Source organism: Nuphar pumila, chromosome 17, assembly GCF_984573655.1.
Source record: "Nuphar pumila chromosome 17, dmNupPumi1.hap1.1, whole genome shotgun sequence".
In the NCBI taxonomy this organism is placed as follows: domain Eukaryota; kingdom Viridiplantae; phylum Streptophyta; class Magnoliopsida; order Nymphaeales; family Nymphaeaceae; genus Nuphar; species Nuphar pumila.
The window spans coordinates 11,930,235-11,953,922 of NC_143265.1; the positions used below are offsets into that span (position 1 = coordinate 11,930,235).

At 41.6% G+C, this 23,688-nt stretch overlaps 2 protein-coding genes across 2 annotated transcripts; one reads left to right on the forward strand and one right to left on the reverse strand.

Annotated features, from left to right (window-relative positions):
* Window positions 1-4,869: 4,869 nt before the first annotated feature.
* On the reverse strand, window positions 4,870-8,244 carry LOC149811643 (elongation factor 1-alpha). Its single transcript, XM_089993760.1, has 3 exons — window positions 8,151-8,244; window positions 6,190-6,676; window positions 4,870-6,100 (listed from the first exon to the last, which is right to left on the reverse strand). Exons 2-3 carry the CDS (start codon window positions 6,649-6,651, stop codon window positions 5,219-5,221), a joined length of 1,344 nt encoding a protein of 447 aa, XP_089849886.1. The 5' UTR covers window positions 6,652-6,676; window positions 8,151-8,244; the 3' UTR covers window positions 4,870-5,218.
* A 4,213-nt stretch (window positions 8,245-12,457) lies between these two features.
* Window positions 12,458-16,226, forward strand: LOC149811644 (pentatricopeptide repeat-containing protein At2g29760, chloroplastic-like). Its single transcript, XM_089992891.1, has 2 exons — window positions 12,458-12,673; window positions 14,880-16,226. The coding sequence occupies exons 1-2, from the start codon at window positions 12,458-12,460 to the stop codon at window positions 16,224-16,226; spliced, it is 1,563 nt and encodes a 520-aa protein (XP_089849017.1).
* The last annotated feature ends 7,462 nt before the right edge of the window (window positions 16,227-23,688 follow it).

Genomic DNA, 23,688 nt, shown 5'->3' on the forward strand with positions numbered 1-23,688 from the left:
AGCAAGTTTTTATTTATTTAAAAACAATCTGAATCGAGCCATTTGCGAATCGATTTTTGACCGATATGATTAGACGAATCGTCCGATTCAGGCACATTCATTAGTTTTCACGCTGTGGCCATTGGTATCGTCAGTCCCATTGGTTGGTGCAGCATCTAATGGAAGGCATGGCCGCAGGGAAGACGCAGGCTGCCATGATTTCTGCAACCCCAACCAACTCCACCGCAATGCGCGCATCATTAACCGCACGTTCTCCGATGATGATGCCCCTCTCCGCCTTCATTATCACCACCCACCCCTTCCTTCTACTCTTTGTTTTGTTGCTCGGTTTTCTTTGCTTCTGAAAAAAGTGAGGCCATGTCTCCTCCTTTTTCCACGAGGATTCAAGAGAGAGAGAGAGGCCATCATCCTCCCCCTCTCTCTCTATATATAAACCCACTGCTCTGCCTCAATAACAGAAAGCCTCCTTCTCACCAATTCCTCCCCACTAAGTCTTCCACAATGGCTTCCTCCCACGGCCACTTCTTCCTCCTCTCCCTCCTCCTCATCTCCTCCTCCCTTCAAATCCACGCAAGAGAGAGCCACTTCTTCAGCAAGGCAACGCCCTACGATCAGCAACCATACCAAGTTCAAGAGGAGCAGCAGCAGTTCACACCACTGTCTGCCTTCAAGGAAACCACCCCATTGCCTGACTTCAATGAAACCTCCTCCCCATCTAAAAACCAGAATGGTCATGGTCTCTATGGCCATTCTCCCAACTCAGTTCCCACAACCACCACCCACACACCACCAACTGAACCTGAAAACCAACCGACCACAACAGACTACAGTTCCTTCAAGACAGACACCACCCCTTATGCTCAAAACTTTGCCAATAAAGATCTCAAATCTGGCTTCTATGGTTTTGGGATGAGTGACACCAGGGTCCTGGAGAATGGAAAGTACTTCTATAACCTGAAGAATGAATATCGTCAGAATGGTTTCCCGTATCAGAAGGGAGCTGGTGGTACTGGATATGGGTACCCCAACAGTGGAGTCAATCCGCGTGGTGGTGAAAACAGATATGGGGGTTCTTATGGCAGCTACGGCAATGAAAATGGTTACTATGAATCTAACAACTACGACTTTCAGGGCAACCAAGAAGAGCAAGATGAGTTTATTCCTTAGATGAGAGTCTTCTAGCACCTGCGCCTTTTGCAGAGTAGTTTCACCTTCCTGAGGTGATGAGGTATTTGCAAGGCATTGGTAAATCAGATAGTAAAAATTTGTATCTCACAGCCAGCTTTTGTTGCGTGGTGCTGTCAAAGTAAATGATATATATGATGACAGATAATGAAAGCAAGTGTAGTTTTGATACTTTGGTAGATCACCAAATCAACTAGGATGTTCTGTTTTACTTGGTTAATGATGTTCCTCCATCCAAGATATAAAGTGTATTTTCTCGCCAAAGAAAACTTGAAAGTGAATGGCAGTAGCATTGATATAATTCGGATTGGATATCGATATTGAAACAATTAGAGAAAGGAAGGAACTAATTGTGTGACAATTTGGAACCACAAACTTTTCAAAGCACCATAATTTTACCAAGTATCAAGGCGCTTGATCCATTCATAACGTTACATTCCATAGTAGCAAATTATAAATTAATTTTGCAGTACCAAATGTAACTCTATACTCATAATCATATTTATTATGTGTTTTTCGTACTGGAGAAAATTAGTTGTGATGACATTTTTCGGAATTGATGACTAACGATGCCGTGTAATCAAGCAGCTAACTGCGTTAGCCTCAGGTTTGCAAAACTCACTAGCTGCATAAGCTATTTATAACTACAAATCACCTTTCTGCTTAGCTCGTTTATTTTTTCTCCTTCCGGCCTAGCGAGTTTCATGTGAACCGCTTATTTGCTGATGGCAACGTGGTTGACTGCTTTTAAGAAGTTGACACAACATCGTCACTTGTTAAGAGATGATCGCATGATATCTTGGTCGGTGGAAGAAGACACTTGTTGAACACATTCACTAAGGGCCTCCAACCCGCTTCTCGCCACAAAGATTGCTTTTCTCAAACGCCAGTTCTCCCACCGTTGGTTAATCTTGAACTCTCCATGCTAGAGGACCGTTGTAATGGAGATGGGAACTGGACAAAGAATTCATCACCTACCCCCAACTCAAAACATCTCTCTCATAACAGCAACCCACACAGGCACCCCCATCTCTCACTCTTTCCCTCTCTGAATTCAGCATTTACTCCAGTTGGAAGAAATCTGATAGGCCTATTTATTGAAAGCTTACGTAATAACAGAAACAGGAGACAGAAAAATCTCATAAAAGCTACGCTGGTAACAAGGGTCAAGGGTCTTAATTCACATGATTTCATTAATTAGGCGTTCTTCTTACAAGTCCTGTACTGGAAAGTTGGAAGCAGTAACGAACTAGATTAGATCTAGGGATGACAGGGGGATGGCCCCCATCCCACCCCGTTTGGACCAAGGATGGAGGACATCAAACGAAGAATGAATCGGGAATTATAAAATTTTATATATGTTTTTTTTAACTCTAACAAATCTCTCCTTCCTCCTCTCCTTTCTCTAACGAGCCCCATGAGATTTCAATTGTCTCTTCTTCTTCTTTTAATGGTAGAAGAATTGAAGAAACGAGACTCAGCCCGGCCCCCGTTTCGACGATAGATGAAAGACATAAAACAGGCAATGAAACAAAGATGAAGGTTTAAATCAAAACCCATGCAGGAATAAAGGCAAAAATTTGAAACTAAGCTAGGCTGGAGACCTTGTTCCCCGCATCCTCCCGGAAAGTTAGATCATTAGTAAGCCCCATGTCCTCCCGAACACTATGCTTTCTCCAAAACCACATTAAACAAACAATAGCAGCCTCTGCAAAATATGGAAAGACCTGATATAGACCAGCTCTTGCCTGAAATTTCATGTCAGGTATCACCTTTTATGAAAATCCTGATATAGACTTATATTTTCCTGACAATAGCCAAATAAGGACCTGATCTAACCTATCACTAAATTTACCTAGTTAACCGAAGTAAAAAATTTGAAATACCAAATATATCTTTGTACTCTTGTTTTTCAATCATCCCTATATTATGTGTATGTCATCTATGCTTGTACGGACCACAACGAACATATAGGTTACATTGGTTTTGAATATGGGTTTTAGTTTTAGATCTGGGTCAGCTCTCATGATATGCCTATTATATTCAAGTAGTAAAATGGGTGTCATTAAACCCAACTTTGACCCAAATCCAACTTTAATGTATTTTCGGTTCTAACCTTGTTCTGAATAAGCCCAAATACAGGTGATATGGAAAAATCACTGCTCATCGGTGCTTTGGCATTGCACCACCCATGGAATTGTCAAGCAACTGTTGATGAGGACCCGTGACAAATATCGGTGTCTTTTTCAAAGAACACGAGAATTTGGCTGGCCAATATTGTCCATAAAAATGCCAGAAATGAATTATTTTGGTTGTTTATTTTTAAATTTTTTTTTTTTTTTGTAAAAGATAACCGGTGGGGGGACCTTGCCCCATTTGGACCGGAGATGGAGGACATGAAACAGGGATGGAGGTTAAAATCAAAACCCGTGCGGGGATGCTTTCCTCCGCCCTGCCACATCCTCATTCTCGATTCCCGTTTTGCCCCGCTAAGTTTTTTTTCACCCTGATCCGTCCCCAATACTTCTTTAGAGATGACAGTGGACCGAGGAAAAACGGGACCCTGCCCCGCCTCGCCCCATTTGGACCGGTGATTGAGGACATGAAATGAGGATTGGAGAAGGGGAGGTTAAAATCAAAACGTATGCGGGGGATTTTGAGATGGGGCGGGGGTGGAGACCTTGTCCTCGGCCCCGCCCCAGTCCACTGCCATCCCTATGTCCGAGTCTAATTCCTTAATGACACTGACAGTAGAAAAGTTGGGCAAATAATTGAAGGTAGTGGAAATGACCATTCGTAGGGCAAAGCATGGAAGGCCTTTAAAAAAGGTACATTGTTATTGACTTTTAAGATCCACGTCACCTTGTGTTGGAACGTTACAAGTTCGAATACATATGGCATAGTTGTATGACTCTGTGGAAAAAAAAAGAATTTAATAATGATTAAAAATAAAATAAAATAAACGTTTTAAAAGTTGCAAGAAAACCGTTCTAAAGGACATACTGTGTCATAATATCTTTTTGTACAACACTTCAAAAAACTTGGAATTCGTTTTATGAGAGAAAGGATCAGGTGTAATCTCATTGAGGGTGAACAGGTGCTGCGGACATTGGATTTGTGCAAATGTGATCACACCTGATCCCAATCATTTTTTGATAATTGGCTCTGCTTTTAAACTTATATCCAACTCGGGTCTCATAATACAGCTTTGAATCTGGTAGTTACATGGGTCCACCAAAATAGAGTTACACTACAAATGTGTGAAAGAAAAAGGGTTAGGCTTGTTTGATTTGGCTTCAAACCGCCTTTAATGCTGATTTAGTTCCAACCAAGATCCAAAATATAAATCATGGCCCATAGTTAGATGTTACCCAAAACCCAACATATGGGTAAAATCCGTACAAGCGTGTGATCCGTTTTTATTCATTTGCAAGTCTAACGTTGAAGGGTAAAATAAGAATTTTAAAGTTAAACCCTTCTAGGTTTAGGGTAAAACAAGAATTTTGAAGTACCTTTAAGGCACTTATAAATAAGGATGAAATAAAAACGTCAAAGCACTTTTAAAGGTTCCCACCGTAGCCTGTAGCCCACTACCCAAAGCCTAAAGCCTTTGTTTGGCTTTTCAGGTAAGAGGTAGGCATCAGGAAATTACACAAAAACAAGCAGGAAAAGATGAGATAAATATACCGCAACAATAATAGCATAATAAATTGAGTGCAAAAATGTATGTCATTTATTGTTCTCACTCGGACCCTAAATCATAAAGACCTAAAACCTAAAACTTCCGGCATTAGATTGTAAAAACTCTTCCACACACGAGCAAAACGTAGGAGGGGAAACGGTAAAAACTCAAAACCAATAATCAACAACAGCACAAGTGAAGACCTCCGTGGCGATGCCACCGTCGATCAAGCACCCAGTTCTGTTGCATCCGACTCGCTACTACGAAGACGCAGACGAGAACCCGACTCAAACACAAACGATAGAGACTCGACGCTAGGAAACCACAACTCGCCGGAAGCAGTTGCACAATTCACTTCTTCTTGGCTGCGGATTTGGTGACCTTGGCACCACTAGGATCCTTCTTCTCCACGTTCTTGATGACCCCAACAGCCACGGTTTGTCGCATGTCTCGGACAGCAAAACGCCCCAACGGAGGGTACTCAGAGAAGGTCTCCACCACCATGGGCTTGGTGGGAATCATCTTGACGAGTCCAGCATCGCCGTTCTTCAAAAATTTGGGTTCCTTCTCAAGCTCTTTACCAGAGCGACGGTCGATCTTGGTGAGGATCTCAGCAAACTTCACTGCAATGTGGGAAGTGTGGCAGTCTAGCACAGGCGCATAACCGTTGCCGATCTGGCCTGGGTGGTTCATGATGATGACCTGAGAGGTGAAGTTAGAAGCCTCCTTGGCAGGATCATCCTTTGAGTTGGATGCGACAAAACCACGCTTAATATCCTTGACTGCAACGTTCTTCACGTTGAAACCAACATTGTCACCGGGAAGGGCCTCCAGGAGGGCTTCGTGGTGCATCTCAACAGACTTAACTTCAGTGGTGAGTCCAGTGGGACCAAAGGTGACAACGACGCCAGGCTTCAATACACCAGTCTCAACACGGCCAACGGGCACAGTTCCGATACCACCGATCTTGTACACATCCTGGAGCGGCAGACGCAGAGGCTTGTCTGATGGACGCTTGGGCTCATTGATCATGTCGAGGGCGTCAAGAAGTGTTGGGCCCTTGTACCAGTCAAGGTTGCTGGACCTCTCAATCATGTTGTCACCCTCGAACCCAGAGATGGGCACGAAGGGGATCTTATCAGGGTTGTAACCAACCTTCTTCAGGTAGGATGACACTTCTTTGACTATTTCGTCGTACCTTGCCTTTGAGTACTTGGGTGTTGTGGCATCCATCTGTGCGGTGATTACAGCATTGTAAGCATTTCATCCAGACAGATAAATGCAGAACAAAAGGTAAAAGACTTGGAGAACAAGGAGGTTACCTTGTTACAGCAGCAGATCATCTGCTTCACTCCCAGGGTGAAGGCAAGCAATGCATGTTCACGGGTCTGACCATCCTTAGAGATACCCGCTTCAAAACCACCGGTGGTCGAATCAATAATGAGCACAGCACAGTCAGCCTGGGATGTCCCCGTGATCATGTTCTTGATGAAATCACGATGCCCAGGAGCATCAATAACAGTGCAGTAGTACTTGGTGGTCTCGAACTTCCAGAGGGCAATGTCGATGGTAATACCACGCTCACGCTCAGCCTTGAGCTTGTCCAGCACCCAAGCATACTTGAATGACCTTTTGTTCATCTCAGCGGCTTCCTTCTCAAATCTTTCTATCACACGCTTGTCGATCCCTCCAAGCTTGTAGATAAGGTGGCCAGTGGTAGTGGACTTGCCTGAGTCGACATGTCCAATGACGACAATGTTGATGTGAACCTTCTCCTTACCCATTGTAGTTGAATGAAAAAACTAATAGCTGAATCAAAGGAGAAATAAAAAATGGTAAATGAAGCAGCAAGATATTATGCACAACAATACTAGCAATTGTTAAATCAAACACCATCAGCCAGTTTTTGGTTTCACAGACTAAATCTAGTTCAACAGTTTCAGGCCAATCCAGCCTGATTCACGTTGAATCATCTTAGATCATTTTTCTTTCTAATTTTTTAAATTCAAAAAATGTATTCACACAGATTCAAAACAATTTTCTTCAATTCGAGCCAGACTGATTCGAGCTTTGTTCTGGAAAACTAATATGATTCAGAAAACAATTATTAACAGATAAAAAAGGACAAACAAAACACAAAATGACATACACAAAGCTACCAAAAGAATGTAGTATTTAATAGAAAACGTGCACGGTGACCAGAGTGCCATCTCTCCAAAACAGAACGATGGTTCAGCAACAGAAGTGGTAGATAGTATAAATGGATCATTCCGTAGATATTCTAATTTTAAGGAAAATGGTGGTTAACAACACAAACGAAATCTAAAAAGAAAAACGTAGAAAGGATACACAACAGAAGTAATTGTTAAGACCCCAAAGATAACTACCATGGGCACGACTAAAGGAAAGGACAATACAACAAGGATAAATAATCCCCATGTCCACAACAAAATCCAGAAAGACACGAAGAATCGCAAGCAAAGAACGCATATTTCAGAAAGAGAGAGTCGAGATAACCCTACAAACAAGGAAACTCGACAAGAAGCAGATCTGATCCAAACATACACACGAGACATGAAAGAGGGCAAGAGACTGAACCTCAACATAACTCTCTTCAAAACCAACCCTAAGATAACCAGGTTTGACCCAAACAAAAGATTCCCGCACTAGTTTCAGAAATCTACAAACCTCGGATCAGTTCGAAACACCGACAAAAATCAACAACAAGAAGAAAAAACAGACGATCCGTAAGCTGGAAAGATTAAACACAGAAAAACAAAATAAAAAATTCAACTTATACGCCAAGTAAAATTTTCGACCATTAAAAGATAAAAATAGAATTAAAAAAAACAGAAAAAGAACGACTTAAAATCCAAAGGATCACGAAGGAGCCATCAACAGAATCAGCGCTTAATTGTCCCAAAGAAAACAAAATACAAACACGACGGGACCATTTCCTCACACTACGGAATCACTCCAAACTTCACTCAGGAAAGGCACATAAAAAGCAGAAATCAGATAAGAAAATCGAGCAGCAACAAAAAGAATTTGATGAATCGATCTAAGATTTAAGAACAAAAAACCACATAGATCATCAAAGAAATCTTTCTTAAGAATACGAAGACGAAATCAAACACACAACACACACACCCGATCACAGCAAACAAATGAACACCTAAAATGAATCCACAGAAACCATAACCAAACGACCTAAACATGAAATTAAGGAGAAAACACAGATAAAAAAAAAAGGTAGCAAAGAGGGAGAGGGGAAGAAATCGACCTCAGGAAGAAAGCCTCACAAGATCGACCCCACCGAGTAAGAACGACAGAGGAAGAGCGGCGATGCGGATGGAAAATTACGAAGGCAACCCAAGAGCCTCTATTATAGTGCGGGGGGTTGCACCGATTAGGGTTTCTTCCGCCGCCGTTGGATGGCAATACCTTGGACGCGATGTACGGCTCTTGACCAAGGGGTCCCAAAAGATCGAACGGTCGTCAATTCGCTGCGACGTTTTTAAGAAAGCAGTGTCATGGTTTTAGGGTTTTAGCAAGAGCGGCACGAAACCTTTGTTTAACTTTTCTTATTAGGGTTTTATTTTCATGTAATTTACGTACAAGAGCCTAGCATATGGCAATTTTTTTATTTGCCTCGTCAGGTTTCGAATATTTAAGATGGTGATCTAACCTTCCAAGAAATTGCTCGGATGACTGCTTGACTCCTTGAGCTGCTTTTTTTTTTTCTTTTGTTGTAAAATTACTTATTTACCTATTTTCAAGAGTTAAATAGAGTTAGGGGAACGAAAAAGCAACCCAAACGACCATATAAGCAATTTCTTGTTTCTTGGATGAACTTGAAGCAGCTTAAAAATGGAAAATTTCCATGTGTTAGGTGCTTATACATAAATTATCCTTTTTTATTTTAGAAAATTAATTAGCTAAGTTAAAACCAAGTTACCAACAAATCTCCATTCATTTTTAAAAAAGCTTAGTTTTTTTTTTTGAAAAATTGAAACATTGAGCAATACAAAGACTATATACATTATTTATAACAACAACTATGCCTTCGTCCCAAAACAATTGGGGTCGGCGATATGAACCAAAAAAGAAAATCATTCTGGTCTTTCACATGAATCCTTCTCATCCAATCATTTCTATCCAATGTCATATCGGTGAGGTTCAAAGCATTCATATATTTTCCTATCACCTCCATCTAAGTCTACCCCGACATCTTTTAACTAATATATTTTTTCATTTCTCCATCCTTTTAAACGGAGCATCATTATGCCTTTGTTGAATATGTCCAAACCACCGTAAATGATTCTCTCTCATCTTATTTTCAATATAAAAATAAAAATAAAACATGTGTGATTATATGAAAGACGTGCTTGATAATTTTATTTTATCATAAAACTAGAATAATGACAAATATTGGTGTTATTTCAAAAAAATGTGAGAAAAAACAATGAATTGCCTAGCTGATAAAAACATAACTACATTCAATATTGTCAAAATATCTTCAATTTATAGGTATTTTATTTATAAAAATGTCTTGTTATATCGTTTATTAAATTTTCATTGATATTTTGGGAAAGAAACAAAAGAAACATAAAAAATAATAATAATTTCTCTGGAGAAAAGGATGACGCCCCTTTTGCCATTTTAAATGTTTGTCACTGTGCGCACTACTTACTATTTCACGTTATTTATGCGGCCACGTTAGGTCACGATTTTTTCTTCTTAGATATGGGGCAGCCAACCGGTCGGACCCTGTGGGAATTCAAATGCAGAATTCTTTAATAGGATCTTGGGCTTGTTCCTATCAAACCTATGTGGTCCAATCTAAATCTCACATTTTAAATCCACATGGATTGGATCAAGCTTTCTTCGTCAACCGGATCTGGGCTCAGTTATACTCTCACATCCTATCCGGAGGCCCATTATGCCTACTGGACCCACAAGGGAACCATATAAAGTTGGATCCATGTCCAGCTTAGGGCAGGCTCAAGCCTTGTGACAGCCCTACAGTTTGCACTATTTGTTTGTTATTTATCCACTTAGCTGCATGTTGATGTTGTTACTTACGAATATGTAGATTAATATTAGAGCGACCTATTATTGGATCTGCACTTGGTAACAAGTTTGCATCGAAATCCAAGTAAAACCTGAATATGAGTACTAAAAGTCACATTTTGATGTGGTTTTAGCTGATCTCCTTTGGACTCTAAATCTGATTCAGATCCAGTTATGCAAAGCAGACTCGGTAATGCCTACATCTGAAACAAGTATGAACCATTTCATCTCTAGCCCAATGTTGTGAGTATCTGCATCTGCCCTAAATCAATTTTCTATAAGACTTGATGAAAAATTTGTTCAGTGGCTATGGCAACTAAGCTTCAACCATGTAGGATTGGAGGCAATGCGTTATTTTTAGGGCACGTTTGGAAGAGAGGCAAACTCTTATAGGAAAAGAAAGTTTTGCCTATGAGAGTTTTTTATATGAGAAGTTCTCCAAAAGAAAGTTTTTTGCTTATTTGTGTAACATGAGAAAAATTAATAGAGTGAGAAAATGTAAAAAAAAATGAGAGAGGAGGAGGAGGGTGGTGGTGGTGAGATGCAATGAGAGGGTTGGTGAGGAGTTTTAAAATAAATTTTCTTTTTGGTAGGAAATATTCTTCCACCACCTCTCATGGAGGAATGTTTTCTATAAAAAAAAAATATACTTTTTTAGAAAAACACTTTCAGTGAAAAATACTCGTTTGGAATAAAAAAATTCATATCGATTTTCCATTTTGCACCATTCCCTATATCTTTCTCTCTCCTAAAAGTGATAGTTGCTTTACTTAAGATTAACTTCTTGGCGCGATGGATATTCGTGCAACTTTACTCCCAAAATACAATTTAGCTTTCACATACTTACGAAGGTCAACCTACACCTTGCACCAAGTCAAACTGAGCAATTTGACACAAGCACTTTGAATAGTTTGTTAACTCAACTAAGACTAGGCTCAACTAGGCAAACACTTACTGAGTGAAGGTTGAAGTTGCTAGAGAAAGAGGGGACAGCACAAAGGTACTAGAGAGATAGTATAGTAGGAGAGGATTAGAGTATATATAGCACCCAACACACTAGCTAGGTTCAATGGCTAGGAGGAAGGAGTTATTGGTTGAGATCAGTCAATGGACTGAAAAGGTAATCAACGGGTAAAAAATTTCCCTACCAAGTCCAGAAAATGGGTGCAGTCAATGGAATCAATGAGGTGATTTGGGAATGTTGGACCAATAGATGGCTCATACAAGAACATTGGGCAAGTTTTGGTCATGGTTAAAGGCAACTCAACAATTCATTGGACGAGGTCAAGGTATGGATGATCAAGTGCACAATGTCAGACAAAGACTTGTGGATAAACAATTTCAAGTACCAAAAACCCAAACTCAAATCCAAGTCTAAATTTAAAGTCAAATCCAAATTTAAAGTTTAATTAATATGCTTTCAATGAGCTTTGCCGATAAAAGCAACTCTACTTTATATAAACTCATGTGAAGGTTTCTATTCTCTTCCTTATACGAGTAATATTTTTTTTTCAAAAAGTATAGTATTTTCTTAAAGAATAACTTAAGAATGACCCACCATTTAAAAATACAATTCTAACATATATTTAATGAATTTTAAGGTTAAAAATCAAAGCCAATGCAATCATGATTCTAATAGATGAATCTTGGAGCAAATGCATCATAATATCGAAGTCTAAGTTTTTGTTTAAAACCTTTACCAAGAAGTTTAGCTTTAAAATTCTCAATAAAACAATAAGTCTAAGTTTTCCTTTAAAATTTTATTTACATCCCAAAAGTTTAACACCACATGGTAAGTATACTACATTTTAAGTTTTATTTTCAAGAATAAAATCTATTTCACTCTTTATAACAAGCAGTGACATCTGAAAAATGTTAACCTTGCATTTTGTGCGTCTATATATGCATATTGGAGGGTGCAAAAATCATCATTGTGGATATGTGATTTGAACTATGGATGCAAACAGGTTGGGTTCAGATGGATCTTTTTCATATCTGAATTTAGATCCAAAATATAAACAATAGATCTGAGTTAGATCTTATAAGGTAAGGTAGATTTTTAAAAAATGAAGAAAACAAGCTGACTACTTAAAGACGGAAGAGGGACATTGGTGCGTCCACTACAAGAAAAATGCTAATTAGCGACGAAAATTTGCGATGGATTTTTTCCGTCGCAAATTTGCGACGGATCAGCGAGCGAAAACTATTTGTCGCTAACATTTAAAATATTTGCAAAATTAGCGATGGAAATATATCCGTCGTTAATTAGCGACAACATTTTTTCGTCGCCAAAACACTACAAAAAATGATAATTAGCGAGGGAATTTTTCCGTCCCTAATCTGTCGCTAATTAGCGACGGATTAGGGACGAAAAAATTTCCTCGCTAATTCCGTCGCTAATTTTCGATCGCCTGAGGCGCGAAATTTTCTCTCCCCCCGTTCGAAAATTTTCTTCCCTCTGCTTTTTCCTCCTCCCGTTCGATTTAAACCATCCCCACCTTCCTCTGACAATGCGCAATGACCTCTCGCACCACGAAGGTCGATCTTCTCAGGCACCTCTCGCACCACGCGCAGCTTCTGCAGTCGCTCTGCAGCGATCCCTCCGTCCCCATCTCATCGTCCAACCCGATGGCACCTCTCGCACCACACGCAACTTCTGCAACCGCTCTGCAGCGATCCCTCCGTCCCCGTCTCGTCGTCCAGCCCGATGGCACCTCCATCCTCCATTCTCAGGCACCTCTCGGTGGAGACTGCTCGGGCACCAATGGCACCTCCATCCTCTGTGTCGTCGTCCAGCCCGACGCATCCTGCAAGTTCTCACCCGTGAACCCTGGCTACGCCGCCTGCCTTGACCGCTCCTCCCGGCGGTGCCCCTCGGCAGTCTCCACCGCCTGTCCCGCCTCTCCCTCGCCGGATCCCGTCTTCACTACGACCCTCGCCGGATCCCGTCTCCCTTGCCGGATCCTGTCTCCAGTCGTGACTGGCTCACTGCGGAAGAGCGTCCCGACGCCGTTTCTATACAAAAAAAATTGCTCTCTGCCGGAGAACGCGCCGACAGCGAGCAATTTTTTTTTTAAAAATTTAACGACGGATTAGCGACGGATATTATCCATCACTAATTTGAAATAGCGAAGGACTCGCGATGGATCATATATGTTGTTAATCCGTCGCAAATTAGCGACGAAATTAGCGGCGGATAAGTTGTGGCACTACTTAGAGTCGAAAAATTCGTGATGAAAGTTATCCGTCGCTAATCCGTCGCTAAACAGTTTAACGACGGATTAGCATCGGATTAGCGATGGATTTAGGTTGTCGCTAATCCACAAGTTTCTTGTAGTTGTCAAGATAGTTTGTTTGATGAACTTTTAGAAATTATACACTGGTTTTATTGGGTTGCATGTTATTTTTAAAAATGTCAATAACTTTTGTCATGGTGCCCCCGTCATGCAATAGAGACAGAGACCTATAGGCCATAACTTACCAAATAAAGAGAGATGAAAAAAAAAATTATCTGAATAGGACGTGAGAGAATTCTCTAGGATCATTAATTACCAAAGTTAAATTTTACCAACTATAATAAAAGTTACTTAAAATTAAACTATACATAATCCTTAAATTTACCACACGACGTGAGAATATATATTATTTATTAAAAATCACTAAATTAGATAAACTATAGATAGTTTTTAAAGTTAACAAATTTCAAAGTCTAAAAAGCATGGGATACATTTGGTTCTTTCAAAATCCTATTTGTAAAGAAGTCGCATCCATAATCAAGGATGTGAGAATTACCATTCTTCTAAAAAATTCATGTCTTGGGTAATTAATGAGATTTTCTTGGATCAACCATTAAAGGAGTAAGCTCTTGTTTAGCTCAATAATCTTCTTATTCCCACCAACGGGGCTCTGCATTGTTGGTAAGAGCTGTGAGTGCACGTCTCCCTCTAGTGGGACATTACAGGTTCAAAACCTCAATGGTACCATTGAAGAGTAACTGGTGTGGGTCTGCCTAACTCCAGCTTGCCTTTCAAAAAAAAAATCTTAGTATTCCCTAATCCACAGCGGTACTATCTTTAGCCATGAATGAGGTGAGAGGTAGCAAATTTGGTTATGATTACTGAATAGTGATCCTTAGTTTGTGAAGCAAATAAGAGAACGTAAGTATTATTTCTTCTATATATTTTTTTTATATGTAACAAATTTAGTTTTAAATCTAAATCTGTTTTAAAATATTGATATGAATCTGAAACCAATAGTACAGATTTGAATCCGATCCAAAATGCAGATTTGGATTTTACTTAGAGGATTCAAATCCGAAAATGATACATTGGACTAGGATCGAATATCGAAACGTATACGATCTGTTTGCAGCCCTAATCTGAACCAAACCCAATCTGACAAAAGCGTCATCTTATCATAGAACATCTAATACGATTTATCATATGTTAATCTCAGCCATCCAACCAATGGCTAGGATTAAACATACGTTGTGAGCCAAAATATGGACTAATCCTCGCCATCCAGATGCATGGTTTGGACAGCTATCGTAAGGTGGGATCCTTTCTCGAATTTGACCCGGTAAAAGAAGGTACAACCCCATGGCTTTATAATCAAACTTGAACACATTAGACACCAACCCTGAACCAGAACCAGAACAAGAACCAGTATCCGAATTTGATGAAACTTTTCTTGATATCCGATTAAGCTTTACATCCAGTTATATCCGACCCGAATCCGAACCGAATCCAACTCGTTTGCTCCCTCCCCGCTAATTCCGAACTACTCTTAGAAAAAGGAAAAAGGTGGGGAACAAGGAGATGGGAGTTGTTGCAGTTTCAGCCTCTCCCACCACCACTCAACCCCACCGCCACCATTCATCTCCCTACGCAACCCCAAGCCACTCTTCTCACATTGATCGACCATCAAGCACGTCCATCAGATCCATGCAGACATCATCAAGACCGGCCACCTCCACAACCCCTTCGCCGCTCGCACCTTCCTCGAGCTCCTCGCCATCACCTTCCCCGGCGCCATGGACTGCGCATGCTTGGTTTTCCGTCACCTCGACGCCCCGGAGACAGCCCACTACAACGTCATGATGAGAAGGTACACGTCCAACGACTCCCCGCGTGAAGTCATTGCTCTGTTCCTTCGGATGCTGGAGGAATTGGTGGAGCCCGACGCCCACTCTTTCTCCTCCTCTCTCAAGGCTTCTTCGAGGCTGTCGTCCGTGGAATTTCGGGACGGAATTCACGGTCTCGTCGTGAAGAGAGACGTCGATGGGAACACGTTTGTCTGCAATACGTTGATCCGTGTGTATGCGAGTTGTGGGCTTGTTGATTCTGCACGGAAACTGTTCGAAGAAATGCTTGAGAAGAGTGTGGTCGCCTGGAACTCCGTGATCGCTGGGTACGCGAAGAATGGGGATTGGGGGGAGGTCGTGAGGTTCTTTAGGTCGATGCGTGTCGCGGACGTTCGGCCTGACGAGGTGACCATGATCTGTGTGCTCACGGCTTGCGGGAGGTTGGGGTATTTGGAATTGGGTGAATGGATTCACGGTTTTGTGGAGGAGGTGGGAATGGAGCTCAGTCATAATTTGGTGACTGCTTTGGTTGATGTGTATGTGAAATGCGATCGGATAGACACTGCACGCAAATTGTTTGACGGAATGCCTAAGCGGGATGTTGTCGCTTGGAGTGCAATGATTTCCGGTTATAATCAATGTAGCCGGTGCATGGAAGCTCTTGCACTGTTTAATGAAACGCAAGTTGTGAAGGTGCCACCGAATGAGGTCACTATGGTCAGCGTTCTATCTTCTTGTGCTGTGTTGGGGGCTCTCGAAAACGGCAAGTGGGTTCATTACTATCTGGAGAAGAATAGGTCGAGATTGACTGTGACCCTTGGTACTGCACTAATCGATTTCTATGCAAAATCTGGGTGGATAGACAATGCACTCAAAGTATTTGAGAAAATGCCTCAGTGGAACGTCTTGTCCAGGAGTGTGATTATACAGGGACTTGCTAGTAATGGACAAGGAAGAGAGGTTGTTGCCATGTTTTCTTGGATGAAAGAAGAGAATGTAAAGCCTAATGATGTTACGTTTATTGGAGTTCTCTCGGCGTGTAGTCACTCTGGGTTGGTAGATAAGGGAAGGAGGTACTTTAATAGCATGAGCAAAGATTATGGGATTGAAGCGAGAATCAAGCACTATGGATGCATGGTTGATATGCTTGGTAGAGCCTGTTTGATTGAAGAGGCACTGTCACAGGCCTATTTCCTTCAATAGGTAAAGGCGACGCGACGGTCCTTTTTTACCACCACAAGCCTATTTGCGGAAACTTGTAATCAGAGTGCAAGAGAGCAAGAGAGAATAGAGGGAAAAGAATTGCAATCACAAGAAGCAATCACAACGAGGGTGAACAAAAGAAATCTCAATGCATTTGATTCATTCACAATTTTGCCCACAGACTATTACAGTTCAAGTATACGAGCTGCCCCTTCGGGGTATTGATTCACCTGAATCAGACAACTTACATCAGACTCAATAAAAGCAAAACAGACTCTAGACACTACTTTGCAATGTAAGTCACAAGGGAACATGCTCCCTCCTTCAAATCATGTATCGTCCTCAGCGCCATCTGTTTCATGGTAAGCTCTGACTTTAGTCGGGTAGCGTTTGTTCATCCGAAATGCAGGCTCCCACGTCGATTCTACCTTCTTCTCCCACTACACTAGGTACTTCTTCGCTTCGCCTAAGTAGTTGACCCTGTGACGAAGAATCTGACTGAGGCGCTTCTCAGCTTGTTGTGCTGCTGGGGCCCTTTGCATGATGGGAGCGCATTATGGCACGTTGTGTTCTAGATCTCCATCGTCTGGATGAAACTGCTTGAGGTTGCACACGTAGAACATCGGGTGCACCTTGAAGTTTGGGGGTAACTCCAGTTTGCCCACCTTCTTTGTGATGGTGAAGGGTCTTTCATACTTTCTAAGTAGCCCGCGGTGCCGCCCACGAAAGATGTCTGTGCGACCAGGATGTAACTTCGCCAACACTTGGTCCCCAACTTAGAACCCATTAGGCCAACGATGTTTGTTCGCCCACTTCTTCATTCCCTTTGCCGCCTTGTGTAAGAATGCCTTCGTCAACTCATTATGTTTATGTCAGTCGCAAACAAACTGATAGGCGAATGATGACCTTCCCTTTTCTTGTGCGACAAGAGTGTGTGAGGTCAGTGGCTGCTGCCCCGTAGCTATCTCAAACAGGTTGTGGCCTGAAGACTCGCTCTTCTGCAGATTATAACAAAACAGTGTCACGTCAAGGAGCTTCACTCATTTTTTCTGATTGACACTAACAAAATGCTTAAGGTACTGCTTAAGTATCTCGTTGATGCACTCTGTTTGCCCATTCGTTTGCGGATGAAAGCTTCTTTAAAACAACAAATCAGAGCCAAGTAACCGAAATACTTCACTTCAGAACTTGCCTATGAAGCGAGCATCGCGATAACTCACAATACTCTTTGGTATGCCCCAGTACTTCACCACATGTTTTACAAACAACTCTACAGTCTTATTTGTAGGGCACTCCATAAAAGTTGGGATGAAGGTGTCATACTTTGAGAAACGATCTACCACAATCAGGATAGAATTGAGGCCCTCTACTTTTGGCAGACTAACAATGAATTTCATGAAGATGTTATCCCAAAGACGTTCTGTAATTGGTAGAGGCTCAAAGAGACCGATAGCCTTTTGGTTTGTCCCCTTATCTTGTTGGCAGATGAGGCATGTTCACACATACCCCTCTACATCGTCCCTCATCTGCGGCCAATAGTAGCCGTGTTCAAGAAGTGCTAAGGTCCGCTCCTGATCAGGATGGACGACCCATAGTGTATCATAGCACTTTTTAAGCAATTCTCGACGGAGGCTTCCCTACCGCGACACGAAGACTCATCTCTCTTTTGTCACGAGGAGGCCGTCCTGTTGTCAAAATCGTCGAGACTTCTCTGCCTACGCCAGAGAAACAAGGTGTTGCACTGTTGGATCCTGCTGTGTACCTTCGCGGATGCGATCCAACAATGTATCCTCTAAATACACTTCAGAAGGTTTCGCGCGCGCAACTGCCAGTTCAACCTTGCGGCTCAAGGCATCCGATACAACATTGATCTTTCTAACCTTGTACTCCAAGGCAAAGTCGAACTCAGCCAAAAACATATTCTACTGAGCTTGCTTGAGCGTCAGTTTCTTCTGTGTCTGAAAATAGCTCATGACAATATTGTCCGTCTTGACGATGAACTGGGCACCTAAGAGGTAGTGTTGCCAGGTCTTGAGACAATACACAATGGTGGTCATCTCACGTTTATGCACCGTGTAATGTCTCTCTACATCCTTTAGCTTGCGACTCTCATATGCAATCAGATGACCCTCTTGCATAATAACTCCACCGATGGCAAAGTCTGAGGCGTTTGTGTGGACCTCAAAAGGTTTTGAGTGATATGGCAATTGCAACACTAACTCCTTCATTAAAGCTTTCTTCAAGCCATCGAAGGCATCTTTGCACGCTCCCGTCCAGAGCCATACTCGATTTTTCTTTAACAAATTTGTGAGGGATGCAATAATAAGAGAATAGCCTTCAATGAAACGTCGATAGTAGTTTGTCAAACCAAGAAATGACTGCAACTCTGGGACATTGTTTGACGGAACCTATTCTTGGATGACTCTTATCTTTTGCCCATCCATGCACAACACACCACGCCCCACAACATGGCCAAGGAAGTTGATCTCCTCCTACCCGAAGAGACACTTCTCTCGTTTGACATAAAGGTCATTCTCCTTCAGCACCTGAAACACTGTTTGCAAGTGCCCAAGATGTTCTTCCATGTTGTTGTTGTAGATCAAGATATCATCCAAGTAAACTACAAACTTGTCTAAGTATGGATAAAAAATTTGATTCATTAGGGTCGTGAGCGTGGCTGAGACATTCATCAACCCGAATGACATTACTAAGAATTCGTAAGCACCATAACGGGTGACACAAGTTGTTTTTGGCTCATCTTCATCTGCAATCCTCACCTGCCAGTCACCCGATCTCAAGTCTAGCTTTGAAAAGACTCGGGCACTGCCCAACTGATCAAACAAGTCTGCTATTAGGGACAATAGGTACTTGTTCTTTATTGTAACCTTGTTTAGCGCACGGTAATCCACACACAATCGCTCAGAATCGTCATGCTTCATTTGAAACAAGACGGGTGCCAAATGGGGCTTTCGATGGATGAACGATACTTGCATCCAACATCTCGGCCAGCTGCCTACGCAGCTCTTTCAACTCAGCTGGCCCCATACGGTATGAAACCATTACGGGAGGCTTCACTCCCGGGGTCAACTCAATCTTATGATCGACCTCACATCTTGGTGGAAGACACTTTGGCAATTTCGGAGGCATCACCCCTCAAAACTTGTCCAATAGTGGGGCTAGGGTCGGCGACACTACTGCTTCCACCTTCCCTTCTTCTGCGTGCACAACAACTAAGAATGTCTGTTCCCCATGCTTGACACGCTTCTTCAGTTACATCACTGATAACACTGAAGACTTACCTTTCTGCGTAAGACACAGCACTGTGTGAGACAAGATTGGCTCCATGATCATCAACGTGTTAAACTTTGAAAGCATCATAACATTCTGGCTTTGCAGAAACTCTATACCCAAAATCATCTTAAAATCGTTCAGGGGCACCACAAAGAAGTTAACTTTGTCGACCCAACTCCACACTTTGATAGCTACATCTCTTGTTTCACCAAGGATGGGCTTGGCCTCAGAGTTCATCGTTTTGATGGACCTCTGCTTTGGCCCGAGCTTCAAGCCCAACTGCTCTGCCTCTTCTTACGAGACAAAGTTGTGTGTAGCATCAGAGTCTACCATTGCTGAAGTAGACTTTCTATTTGTAATGACTTTGAGATACATCAGATCTTTGCTAACTTGCATGTTCTCAACTGTGCAACTTCTAGCTGTGTTGATCGACCGCATGGCTCCCATCCGTGGTTGCATAGTTCTAGTGTCGTTGCATTCTACCTACGCAGTATTGGCATGCCCGTCGTCCTTCACGAGGCACTTTGGGCACTGCCTGACGATATGCCTATCTCCACAGAACCAACATGTCACAACCGCACCCTTGTTGTTGTTGTTATACTTTGGATAGTTCTGTTTTTTGTCGGATTGATGGCATGTCGATACCTTACCTTTGTTGTCGTGTCACTCATCCTTCTTGCCTCCATGGTCAGGCTTCTTACCGACTTTGGTTGATAGGTGAAGGGCTTGCGCTGAGTGTCAACTAAGCGCTCAGCCGCCACATACGCATCTTCCAAAATACGGGGTTGCTCTTTTCCACTTCAGACTGTGCCCATGGTTGAAGTCTCACAATGAACCAGTTGAGCTTGTCATCTTCTGGCATGTTAGGCACATCTAGCATAAACTTCTATAATGTTTTGACATAGTCTTGCAACAAACCAGTATGTTTAAGCTTGTCAACCATCTGGTACGCCTGCCTTTCCGCATTCCTTGACATAAAGTAGTTGCACAGCTCTATTTTGAAGTCGTCAAAAGTATCTATCACGCATTGACCCCTATTCATGTCACTGTGCTTCCGCCTCCACCAAGCGATAGCATCTTCATCGAGTAGAGTTGCTACAACCTTGATCTTAAGATCTTCAACAATCACATTCTGAATATTCAAGTAGTCTTTTACTTGGAACAAGAAATTCTTAATAGCCTTGTTGTCGCAAGAACCATTGAATTTTGTGAGTCTTGACACATCAATTCTTGATGACCTCTCACCATTTCTTCCATTTAGGGTCATTGTCCACTGCAATGTGCGGTTCTTCAACTAAAGCTCTCCTACTTCAGTCTGCAAGTCGACCACTATTGTCGTTAATGAAGTGACTTGTCTATTAGTAAGTTCACCTGTTCTTGCAGGCTCGCCACCACATCATTCAGTCTATCGAATGATTCAACTATGCATGAAATTATTTTCTCGTGCGAAGTCACATCTTCTACCAGCTTGTTGACAGTTACAACCATCTTCTCTTGGCCACGAGGTGAATCCATCTCCTCAGCTTCGACAACTGCCTTGCCTTTGGTGTTGTGCAAGTTTTGATAAGGTGCCATGATGTCTTGCTCACAAATCATAGCCTATTGGTGCATCTGTCGACACTGACTCCGGAGTCCCTTCCCCAGCATGAGAACGAGCTCTAATACCACTTGTCACGAGCCTATTTCCTTTAATAGGTCAGCGTGGCATGACAGTCCTTCCTTACCGCCGCAAGCCTACTTTGCGAAAGCTTGTAATCAGAGTGCAAGAGAGCAAGAGAGAATAGAGAGAGAAAAATTGCAATCACAACGAGGGTGAACAAAAGAAAGTTCAACGCATTTAATTCATTCACAATTTCCCCCGCAACAGTTCAAGTATACAAACTACCCCTTCGAGGTATTAATTCACCTGAACCGGACAACTTATATCAGACTCAGCAAAAGCAAAACATACTCTAAACACAACTTTACGATGTAAGTCACAAGGGAACAAGCACACTGCTTCGTCAAAATCATGCTGATTGAACCAAATGCTATTGTATGGAGAACCTTGCTTGCTTCTTATAGGGTTCATGGCAATGTTGAAGTAGCTGAAGATGCATTAAGACATCTACTAAAGTTGGAACCTAAGTACAGTGGGGACTACATCCTTCTTTCAAATATATATGTTTCACGAAATAACTAAAACAACCGATTTACATGTTCTTGCTAAACCGTTGAAATCAAAACTGAAACATAACTTAGTGCGGAAGCGTACCTGGATCTATAAGTGCTCTGATAGATCATTGACGGGTATGATCTTGCAGAACCTGTATACGTGGTACTATTATTTTCTCTAAACCTTATAAGAGGGACTGAATTTCTTGTTGGTTATGAGAAGCCTCAAAGAGAGGGCCATTATATAATGGTTTGAGAACCATAACCTAACGTGTATCCAATTAGAAGTCTGTCTCCAATTCAGCTCATTATAGAATTGTAAACAAAATATCTCTCCACATAGTGTACTATACCATACGAGACATCATATGGCCCAACCAGATTAGATCACATAAATCGGGCATAAACCTAAGACAATCTATAATGTGTGGTTTAACGTATGTAGGCTCACAAGATTTTTTCCAACAATCTCCCACTTGGGCCATATATGTTACCTTATAATCACACATTATAACCTTATGAGCTCAAAACACACTGTCTTATCAAATGATATCTCTACCAATCCGGTTCATTGATCATGTCAACATAGAATCAAAGTGGTATTCATTACAAGTAACGTAATTGAACCCATCAATGATCACATTTATCGACATAACCAAATGACATGGATGAAGTATGGATATGAAGCATGAAAATTACATGCAATCTGATCAAACATGCATATTTCCAACTCGTCCTTCTTGAAAACTTTAGTGAGATCACAATATAATGAGTACAGAATAAAACTGAAACTTTAACTTTATTCTGAAGAACTTTATTATATCATAGAATGTCCAAATACAAACTCTCACTAAACCAGCATATCATAAAATGATAAAACACTCATTCGAGTAAAACCTTGGGTGGCAAACCTTTAGTAAGTAGATCCACAATCATGGAGTTTGTGCCAATATGTTCTATCGATATCTGACCATTCTGCACTCTTTCTTTAACAACAAGAAACTTGATGTCAATATCCTTTGACTTCGAGAAACTCCTGTTGTTATTGGAATATAGCACTACTAAATTATTGTCACAAAATAACTTTAGCGGTCTTTCAATATTATTCAAAATTCATAGCCCTGTTACAAAATTACGTAGTCATATTTCATGGTTGGATGCCTCATAACAAGCCACGAATTCTGCTGGCACGGTGGAAGAAGCAATGAGTGCGGGCACTCCTCTAGGAAATAGCTCCTTCAGTTTGACAACCATCAAGTGCAGACCATGTGTCATCGACTTAAAACCAATCGACGATGGTGGTTGGGCTTAACCAGATGCCCACCGCATTGTCGCTAAACGCAACCAACCCCAGATAGACACCAGTGGTGGTTGAGACAAACCAGATGGCTCCGACCACCGTCAGTTTTCGACTGGCCTGCCACAACCTCCTGTCTGGTAAAAAAAAGTATATGTAGCCCCATGTCGTCCGACTAATCCAAGGTGAATCAGGGAAGGGTTGAACTACCCTTCCATCCCATCAGTAGCCTAACAAAAGACACGTTGGTCCTTTCTGCTCGACAAACAGAATGGGGATAGAACCCATGCCGTTTGGCAGTGATCCGATGATCATAATGGATCGTCGCTGGAAAAACATAAAAAATAAAAAATATATGAAATTGTATTTTTTCAATGATTCAATAGGAACATGATGGCTCTGATACCAATTGTTGGATTATAAATTCATCGAAATAACTAAAAGGACCGATTTACATGTTCTCACTAAACCATTGAAATCAAAACTGAAACATAACTCTATGCAAAAGCGTACATGAATTCATAAGCGCTCCGATAGATCGTTGATGGGTATGATCTTCTAGAACCTGTATATGTGGTCCTATTCCTTTCTCTAAACCTTATGAGAGTGACTAAATCTCTTGTTGGTTATGGAGAGCCTGAAAGAGAGGGTCATTATATAAGGTTTGTGGACCATAACCTAATATGTATCTAATTCGGAGTCTGTCTCCAATTCAGCCAA